Genomic DNA, 10698 nt, shown 5'->3' on the forward strand with positions numbered 1-10698 from the left:
GTGAGGGGAGTCACCGGATCCACACGTGTAGGTAATTTTAGGCCAAAGTAGTTTAGTTTTTAGGTTGTTCGTCGTCTTGGCTTCGGTGGCTGCAATGGCAGCACTGAATAATGTTGGGGGTGGATTTGGAATCCAGTGTTTTCAAGCAAGATTGGTGCAGCGGCGGCGGTATTCTCGTGGTGGACCTATGTCCTCGGTCTCCGCCGTTGCGACGGCGTTTGCTCCAGCGCCGGTGTGGAGTTTGGGAGCTAGTTGAGGCGTGGTTTGCATCGGCAGCGTCTGAAAAATGATGGAACGTGTGCTGGGTTCGTGGTACGTGGATGACATGTATGGTTTCCTCCTCCAACGTCTTAGTCATGTGGGATGCCAGATCTGGAGTTTGATGACGTGTCCGGTGTGTTGTCTGGTCTGATTTGTTCAACTGTAATGGTTTCAGCTTTGGTAAGCCACCTTGGAATTCCGCAAAACTGCATATCAACGATGGAGCCGCGTGAAACTCGGGTGTGAAGGTGATCCATCATTTTTTTTCCTTTGATGGCTGCTGTGGTGGTGTCAGATGCAGGTGACAGGTGCTGGTGTCAAGTTCAGAGGTTTCTTCAGTCTTGTTTATAAGTTTACTTTTTGGCTAGTGTTCCCTTGTATAAAGGGTACCGTTCTGCAGCTTCTGCTATTTTTTTAGTTTTATTAGGTCAGTGTGTATGTGGCTCGTACTATGATCTAAATGATATAAATAAGACACATATTACCACAAAAAGAAAACCAACAATTGCTGCTCAGACTTTTATTTGTTATTAGCAACCTCGTTTGCACATTTTGTTGATAGAAAAAGGTTTGTTCTTTACAACTATTTCCAATAGATTGCAAAACGGTATTATATTATGGACCCAGCAGTAGGTTATATAGGAGTGAAATTTGTTAATTTTTTTGTTAAAAGACGCTTGCAATTTTTCTGTTAAATGTAGTTGACCATCAACCTCCGAAAGGGTGAAGAGCGATTCGAGACCACCAACGACGCCTGTCAGCAATGTATATAGAGATCATAGAGCAGATTCCTACCAACTAATCATCCAGTAACGACGTGGTGGCCGGAGCGAGAAAGGAGACTTTACCAAAGCTGTTTAGAGGCGAGCTCGGAGGGTTCAACGAAGCTGGAAGGATCGGGATGGGATGCTAGATAGTATGTTTGAGTCGCAGGAGGCGACAACACAAAAAAGACGAAACACACTCATTGAATCAACTTGAGCTAAGAACAGTACAACAGCAGACTTTTTCAAGAGGCAAATGATCCGACAGACGGGCATGGTATTTCTGTTTCAATCAAATCAGTTAAGGGGAATCTTTAATGGTGATTTCAGTTAGAAGTTATTAGAACGTGTGAGAGAAGGATCTTGTTGGATAACAAAACGGAGTCCTGGAATACGCCAACGGCCTGCTAAGGCGGAAGCCAAAAGGAGTCCGTCGGCGACCGGACCGAGCAAAGCTCCGTCTTTTCTCTCTCCCACGCCCACCAGCGATCCCATCTCGCCGCCCGCCCACCGCCGATCCCATCTGCCGCCGCGGAGGACCCGGAGGCATGAGGAAGTCCAAGGCGGCTGCGGCGGCGGCGAAGCAGCCGCACCACGCGGCGCAGAACGGCCACGCCCTCCCCTCCAGGCTCGCCCGGTACCTCGACCCCGACGCGTCCTTGGACAAGGTATGTATGCCGCCGCCGCCGCCGAAGTGTCCCCGAGCGACTCCGTGGAGTTCTGATTGGTTCGGTGTTTGTTCTTGGTTTGCAGGACCAGCTGCTGGACGCGGTGCACTGGATCCGGCAGGCGGTGGGGCTCGCCTGCGGCTTGCTCTGGGGCGCCGTCCCCCTCGTCGGCGTCTTCTGGATCGCCCTGTCAGTCCCTCCCTCCCTCCCTCCTCAAAGCCCCAGTCTTCCTCTCTCTTTCCCTTCAGACATAGGCATAGATTAGGCACAGATTCAGGTTCATTGTTAACTGAATTTATGAGCTCATCTCACTCCGAATTCAGGATCTCTCCCCCATCGCGTGGTATAGTACTAGATGAGGCTAGCGATATCTGTTATCTGCGTGATTTCAGTTCAGAAGCCCGCTTTGTTCAAGTGAGTGTTAGATTCACTGCGAATTGGAGGTTCTTCGCTTTGTCTGGTATTAGATGCGGCATGGGCTGTTAAAATCAGCTCTTTGTTTGGCGTGGCCGTCAGCAAACCAACACAATGGCCGCATATATATAGTGGGTTATGAACTGCCTGTAGTTTCTGTGTGTTCATTAGTTGAATGAATTGGCAAAGGGCTGCTGATGTATGATTGGCTAGTTTTGCTCGTCTTGCTAGAGTTCCTTGAAAGGTGCCCTTTATTCAGTCAATGAGAGTATATGTAGTTTCTTGTGGTGCAAAATTGCATTGTGAGTGATGAATTTCCTGATTGCTGACCATTGCTGAACAGCTGAGAATTTTCCGTATGCAAACACTTGAAACCATCGCTCAACATTTCTCATGTCCAACAATATGCGTGCTTGCTTACATCATGCAGCATACTGGATTGTGATTGTATTTTTGGTATCAGAAATTCAGGATTATCATAACATAGATGGTCTATTGCTAGTTGGCTGAAGAATTTTGTAACTTGGTGCCTATTTTCAAGATCTGCATATCGCCTTAGGATAGCTTTTGCACCCTTTTGATAAATGAAGACCGACATACCTCTTTTCAGCCAATTTGACCATGCGCCATATTTTTTTTTGTGCTGTATAGCAGATTTTTAGTATTTCCACCATGATAGTTCATTTGTACCGTTAGCAAACAAACACAATTACAGCACAGCGGGATATGAACTGCTCTGAGTTTCTAGGTGTTCATTAGTGAATAAACTGGTAAAGGGCTGCTGATGTATGATTGGCCGGTTCCGTTCACCTTGCTAGAGTTCCTTGGAAAGATTAACACTCTCAAACCAAATGCAAACTTCGACATCTAGATAGGAGTTGTCCTTTTTCCTCAGTCCATAAGAGTATATGTATCTGCTCTCTTCAGCAGGGAATAAAACCTTGTGCAAAATTGTGTTGTGAGCGGTGACATCGCCTGATTGCTGATTTTTGCTGAACTCCTGAGCATTTTCTATGTTCAGACACTTCAAAATCATGGCTTGACATTTCGCATGGCCAGTAATATGCCCCTTTGCTTATATAGCACGTGACATACTGGATTATGATTGTATTTTAGTATCAGCAGTTCAGGACTATCATAACTAGTATGGTTTGTTACAAGTTAGCCAGAGAATTCAGTAACAGGGTCCCTGATTTCTAAAATCCGAATGCCGTTTTAGGATAACTTTAGCACCCTTTCGATAAATGCATGCTTTACCTCTTTTCAGCCAAATTGACCATGTGGCATATTTTGTTTTTCTCTGTTGCAGATTCTTTACAATTTCCACCGTCATAGTTCATTTGTACTATGCGCATTTGCTGAAGATTGATGAGGAAGACTTTGGAGGCCATGCCGCCCTACTTCAGGAGGGGCTCTTTGCTTCGTTCACCCTTTTCCTTGTAAGCCATCATCCATAATTATATCTGTTCCTCACCGCCTTCTAGTTGCACCGACATCGAAGTCATTTCTACCATTCATACGCATGTCTTCATAGTGATTTCTTTTCACATGTTATCTGTTGGCCTCCTAACTAGCAACCGCTACTGGCACATAAAACTAGCACTATCATGTGGTACTACTTTTTCAGTACGACACAAGCTTGTAACATTAAACCAACTCCTTAAGTTCTTGCTCTTTCTGTTCGCACGTTGAATAAATTGGGTGTCTTCAATTACTAACAGATTCTTCTCTCGGCTCGCAGCTTTCATGGACTCTAGTATACAGCTTGGCTCACTTCTGAGAAGCCCGTCTGCAGAAATACCATGTTGGATTTTCGTTGTTCATTTCATTCACTCTTTTGTACAATTAGCTATCATGGATGTAATGTCATAGTACTGTAGAACAGCGTCATCGAGCTATAACTGTAATTCGTATAGAATGCCTTCCACTTGTTGGGTCCATTCGGTCAAGCTCAAAGTAGTACTGTCTCCATCATTGTTCCATGTAAATGGTAAGGCTCGCCAATTTGAATCTATAGTTCCACCCACATTTGTTGCTCTGTTGGAATACGAATACTCTGAGATTTGAAGTTAACTTGATGAAGCCCTGGAACTCAAAATACATAAACATTAAAACTGGGAATTGAGGTGACATGTACCATACTTCCAATAGGTGCCAAAATAGAAGTTAAACTTAAAAAATAAAGCATGGTGAACACAGAAAAAAAACATGAGAAAAAGTTAGGAAAGACCTCCAAAATTTTGATGGACTTCATTTCAAGAGAATCAGAATAGTCATTCCTTCATTTCAAAATGTTTCAAATGAACTTCTCCTATAGGAAACATATCCGTTAAATTGTCTGTAAAAAGAACATGTCCTTCTTGTATGTCAACTTCAGGAGCATCGACCACTAACATTGCATCGGGCGTACATGTATTATCATCACTAAGTCATGGCAATGCTGTCACCCCCTCCCCCCCACCCCCCACACACACGCACATGTGGACATCTTGACATGCTGGATAAATTTCTGGTGGTGTAGGGAGATTCGAAGTTGATGTTATTTACGACTGAGTTGCACACTTTATGCGGGATGATGCCGATCAAGCGAAGAAAAATACGTGAACGCACTTGTATGTTATAGAGGTCATCATATTGTTCCAAGTACCAAATGCAAAGTCACTTGTCGAGGCATCTAGAGTTATATAACAACCAATTGCCTTAGATTAGAGATTTTTCTTATAGAAATGTGCATTTGTATATTTCTCTACAAAGATATTAAAGGACACCCTGCAAAAAAAGATATTAAAGAACAATGCAAGCACAAATGAATATAATATAAAACTTCTAAAAGGTAGAAATTAGTCTAAGAATAATTAAATTATTGTCTATTTGAAATTATAGTGTTTTTAAACATCTCAAACAAAATAGTGATAAAAGCATAACCTTTTGCGGCTAAATATGTTTCTAGTTCATCGCAAGTGTCTTCTAATAACAAGCATTACAAATCGTGTTCTGTAGTTAATATTTTGTTAGCATGTCATTTTTTTAATTTTACTATGTATAACATAATAAATATATTATTTATCATGATGGGCCGGGAAAACAATTTATAGTCAAGTAAAAAAGATTGATATAAACAAGTGGCATTGGTTATATTTTTAGAGTATGCGAGAAAAATTACTGTTTTTAGAGTATCTATAGTAGATCCTCCAAAGCTGTGTTCCGCAAATTCTGTTCACGACCAAAGTACAATTCGGGACGGGTTTAGAGAATTTGTTCCGCGTCGGAGGCCTCACGGTACCAAAAAAAATTTATAAGTCCAATATTGACAACTGATTAAATTCATACAAATGCACGAAATTTATATATACATTGTTACACTAGTTTATCACATACAAAATTATGTGCAACATACGAAATATCAAGTTTAGTCATACAAATACGCGATTAAACAAAATAAAATATGATCAAATGACCACATGTCATACAAAACAAGCAACATCCTCATTATTGTGAAGATCGTCGCCACAACCACCGTCCCTAGCACTTCCATCGACATCATCCACATTGAACGAAGAACGAGCAGCAACATATTCAATATTTTAGACTGGAGAATGAGCACCACCATCATCATGAACACCGCGTCACTGTGTAAGTCACACATTCTCGTATACTTGAATCAAGCACACATTCTCCATCTCCGTGTATAGAGACAGAGCCCAATAGACCCACTTTGTGGCACATGCTATAAAGATCAATTTTTTTAATACTAATTATAGGCTATAAGGCTGATCAATTTTTTTCTATTACTACTTATAGGCTATAAGGCCCAAGGCATCAGAGTGGGCTGAGAGTGGTGCTATAGGGCCTATATAATCAACAAGATGGAGCCATCATGTTCAAGTATGTCCGCTGTTCACATCTAGTCACCACGCACGCACGAGTCCCTAATTGATCCATCTTCTTGCTGTCTGAAAGGAACCAGCGATCGATCCGTCGTCTCCTGAGTCCGATTCTCGAACAGCTAAAGCGCGGCGGCGGCAACGACCGATCCGTTCCTAGGAAAGTTTGGGCAGTTGCCAGCTCGACGGCCGCACCATACACGCCTACATGGCTACGCAACTGCACGCAGTAGCAGGATCCGTCCAGTATGCTTTTAGCCAGCAATCGACACTTCAATACACTGTAATTTTTGTTACTTCTCTCAGATTCTTTGCTGAATAGCAACATACTCCCTGTATCCCATAATATAAAAGTGTTTTTACACCTCTTATATTATGGGATGAAGGGAGTATTTTTCAATTATCGCTCCCTCAATTTGAATTCTGCTTTGGTATATCCTTTTGTGTGTTGTTTTTCTTAAATATTTGTACAAGTTCCATCAAGTGTATGTATGAACTTATAGCTAGCATATTAAATCTTACATAAATATATTACTTCAGAGGTGTTTTTCATCTATGAAACTTGTCAAAACGTACTCGCGCAATAGCCTCAATAATGAGAGCTTGAGTGATGATGTTATTTGTTACATGGAGAAAAAACATGAAAAAGGTCACCAGTTACATGTCTAGGGGCAGAAAATTTATTAAAGGTAAATTTTTCAAAAACTTAAGCCCTTCTAAGTTCTTTGATTTGGGCAGTATATTATGTTTTTTTTGAAAAGTCAATTCTATTTTTTTATCTTGTCTATCTTGTAGGTTATTGGACCTTGATTTTTGATGATGTGTTTTAGAACTTGGAAATGCAAGACAAAGTTTTCAGTTAATTTTGTTCTTTGTTTTAGTATTATACTAGCAAGGAGACCGTGCATTTGCAACGGAACCACAATAAAATTAGCTCTGCCATGGCTCAAAGTTTGTTAAATATTTCTAGAGGGAGATTGACGACAGGGCATGGTGGAGGAGCAGCCGACGTGGAGGGCGTATGGAGGGAACGGGAGGATGTTGCAGTGGGTTCTAGAGTCTGGACTCCATCTTCAAGAACCTTCGCCGCCACTGACAAGAATGCAATGAGATGAACTAGAAAGGAAATGAGGCTGGGATGAGTAGTTCCGTATTTTATACAGTGGCAGAGGTGGGTAAATATCTGCTACCGCAAAGCCATGTCTCTATGCACACACATCTCAGCCGTTAGTTCCAGGTAGATCGAAGGGCTCACGTTGTCCAGAGGCAGATACGCCATCACCACCAACTGAGATTTTTATAGGAGTAGAAATCAAAAATATTCATGTTATTTTTGTCATAGATCAACTATTGTTATGTCCGAAATTCATGTTAGAAGTTGTTAAACACACCTTTATTCAGTACATTGTTGGTTGAAAATTTTATGCCATAGTGAAGTAGTGCATCAGGGTAACATTACACTACTAGGGAAAACCTTATACACAGAACTTTAGCAGTAGTGTGGGTCAAAAAAGCACGCTGATGCTAAGTAGCAGTAGCGCGCCTGTGCAAACCGCGCTGCAGATAAAGTTTTAGCAGTAGCGCATCTTGTTCTAAACACGTTACTACTAAAATTCCCACGGTTTAGCCGATAGGCTACACATAGTAGTAGCGACCTATATCGAACCGCGCTACCGCTACTTTCTCTGTAGCAGCGCGTTTTAATCTAAACTCGCTACTGCTAAAGGATATAAAATTAAATGGAAAGCAAATAGAAAGGTAATTGAAAATGAAAGAAATAGAATAAGGTGAAAGGAAAAAAATAAAATGTGAAGAAAACTAAATGAAAAAGGGGGGAAAAGAGAAAGGAGTAGCAGTAGCGTGTATCCCAGAACGCGATGTAGCTAACGTAGCAGTAGCGCGCTTTCTGGAACGCGCTACTGCTACTTCTGACTTAACCACGGGGTTCGTCCTTCCCCACGGCCACTTCCCCCAAATCCAGCTCTCCGCTCTCGCCGCCGCTGTCGCCCGTCGGCCGCCGCGCGCTCTCCGCACACCCTCTACGCCGCCCCCAATCCTAGATTCAACGCCGCCCCCGCCCCCGACCTCAACGCCGCCCCCGACCCCGACCTCGACGCCACCATCCGCCGCGCGCCCGAGCCCCGACCTCGACCTCGACGCCGCCTGCCCCTCCCTCGTCGCAGGCACCCGAGGTGAGCACGCCTGCTCCTACCTCTCCCCTACCTCTACCTAGGGTTTCTTTATATTTTAGTTGCATCAAATTAGTTAGGGTTCATGTAAGGGTGGAAACGAATCGGATGTGGATGCGGCTCAAATGAGTTAGGGTTCATGTAAGGGTGGAAATGAATCAAATTTCTAAGATGAATCATAAAACGAGTAAAATTTGACCACTTATTTCACTTTATAGTTAGATAATTGGAATATCCGCTATCACTTTTCACCCCTAGCTTCATCAAATTAGATGGTAATTAGGGCTGTAGTTCCTAGGTACTAATTAGTTAGTAAGAACTAGGTACTAATTAGGTACTAGTTTATTTTTATTTATAGTAAGTTTATTTTTAATAAGAACTAGTTGAATTAATAGAACTAGTTAGTAAGAACTTGTTGATATTTTTTTAGTTAAAGCATTTTTTTCCCGCATCGACGTGGATGATGCCTATCCCGCATCCACGTCGTCGAGTCGGCGGAGGACGACACCTGCTTGACCAGATGGGCCATGTCCGAGACTGGGCTCCGTCGGGGTGGTACTGGGAGACGCTACCTACCGGGGGGCGCAGGTTGGTGAGGAGCCAGCCTGTCGTTGACCCGAACCTTCTTTGGTGGCGGTCCAGAGGCTCGAGGACCCCGCGGAGGTGGTGCGTCACCGTGTCAGTGAGGAGGACGCGCACGTCCGTCGCTACTTGTTTGCGTTGGAGCACAAGTTCTCCAATACCTGGCAGGTTCTCCAGGGATCTCACTGGAGCTATGATCCTGTGATGGTTCCTTCTTTGTGGGTGTCCACCGCCTGCGTCGATACCCGTCGTGTGCTAGGGTTTTAGTTGTATTAGTGATGTTATATGTATGACACTATTCGGGATGTATTAGTGATAATATTCGACGATGTACGGACGCATGAGATGATTTACTTTTGCTTATTGAATGCATGCTAATTTGAGTCCTATAAGATATTTTGAAATGTATATCTTGTGTTGCTCAAATAAGATATGTGCTTGCCCAAGTGGCCGGTCATGTTTGCAGGTTACACCTCCGAGTGGCCTATGTTTTGCCGGAGTGTTGATTCATTTCCGTTCCGGCAAATTTCAAGCGCTCGATATGTCCTATTTTAGCAAAGGTCATGCCAGATTTTTCCGTGAATTTTGGCATGACTGTGCCAGAATATGTAGGAAATATCGAGTGCCCCGGATTTGTGTGTTGAGTATCCTGGTAGTTGTCTTCGATCGATTTTCAATTAATGTTTTAACTATGAACATAGGAAATGTCTGACGACGAAAAGGATTTCGGTATTTGCAAATACTGCGAAGACGAGCGCGACCTGTGCGACGAAATCTTCCTAGATGATGATAGGCGCTTCAACATCAAGCTGGACGAGAATTTCGAAGTGGATACAGTAAGTCACAACGACAAGTCTTTTTTCGTAATTAAGCATGACATTTGCTTTATTTGCTTCAACTTATAATTTAAGCATGACATTAAGCATGACAAGTCTTTTTTTACTATTCTACTAGCGTATCCCCTGCCATGCAAGAGTTTTTGTATTGAATAAGATAGGTTTCAGTCGTACTATGGAGGAAAAGAAAGTTTACTTGAAGACCGAGCATAGTTATATTTTCCACGCAAAACTATACAATTCAGACGACTACACCTATTTTGGATGCAAAACATGGTGAACACTATGCAAGACTTATGCATTTGAGCCTGATATGGTTATCACCTTTGATATTCGTCCGGAAGATGATATTGAAGGTAATACCGACATCTGGGTCGATGTGCAGACGCCTCCAGTTATACCATTATGTAAGTTTCTCAACCATATTTATGTCTTTGATATTGTTTATTCAAAAATAGTTGACAACTAATTTGTATTGTCAGCTTATTTCGGTGCAAGCAAACATGTCCAGCGCTTGGTAGACAGGACCTACTACTATCCCGGGGCTGAACTAAACTGCGAGGAGATAAGTCATTATGTTTCATGGCTTGAGGATCTTGATACTGTCAAGACAAATTTCCTTCATGTACTTAAAAATGTTAGTACTGAAAACGTGCGACCAATAGTGTTTGTAATGAACTACGGTCACATCTATTTAGGAAGGATGGTAAGATTTTTACTATTTGTTCTCAGTGCATCTTTTCCGTACATTATTTTTAAAGCTAAACTTTATTGCTAAGTATATTACCATACGATGTTCTTCAACAGGGACTCCCGATGAATATTGTGCCTTATGGGATCGAGACTAAAGGTACCATAAGTATTATTAGCTTACGACCAAAATATCCTACAGATTACTTTAGTGCATTCAAGATTAGCGACGGATGCTTAATAGTGCAAGACTGGACCAAATGTGTGATGGAGAAGCGCAGAGAAGTACTAGGGGGCAGCAAACAGATGCGTTACCCACGATTAGGAGACAGGTTCATCTGCATGCTCCAACTTGATTAAGGAGGAGAGGTACACATGTTTTATGTTATTTTACCTAAGAGAGAGCAGCA

The 10698-nt window shown here is 42.4% G+C and overlaps 1 protein-coding gene across 5 annotated transcripts; it reads left to right on the forward strand.

The window, feature by feature from the left end:
• Positions 1 to 1429: 1429 nt before the first annotated feature.
• Positions 1430 to 7391, forward strand: LOC123063690 (respirasome Complex Assembly Factor 1). Of its 5 annotated transcripts, XM_044487587.1 has the most exons (5): positions 1439 to 1693; positions 1779 to 1882; positions 3417 to 3546; positions 3829 to 3839; positions 3875 to 4135. In XM_044487587.1, the coding sequence occupies exons 1-5, from the start codon at positions 1574 to 1576 to the stop codon at positions 3885 to 3887; spliced, it is 378 nt and encodes a 125-aa protein (XP_044343522.1). In that variant the 5' UTR covers positions 1439 to 1573; the 3' UTR covers positions 3888 to 4135. The 5 variants fall into 5 exon arrangements, with proteins under 5 accessions (XP_044343518.1, XP_044343519.1, XP_044343521.1 ...); XM_044487583.1 differs by lacking the exon at positions 3829 to 3839 and having other exon boundaries at positions 1430 to 1693; positions 3842 to 4135; XM_044487584.1 differs by lacking the exons at positions 3829 to 3839; positions 3875 to 4135 and adding an exon at positions 6962 to 7391 and having other exon boundaries at positions 1431 to 1693.
• Positions 7392 to 10698: the final 3307 nt, after the last annotated feature.

Source organism: Triticum aestivum, chromosome 3A (assembly GCF_018294505.1).
Source record: "Triticum aestivum cultivar Chinese Spring chromosome 3A, IWGSC CS RefSeq v2.1, whole genome shotgun sequence".
In the NCBI taxonomy this organism is placed as follows: domain Eukaryota; kingdom Viridiplantae; phylum Streptophyta; class Magnoliopsida; order Poales; family Poaceae; genus Triticum; species Triticum aestivum.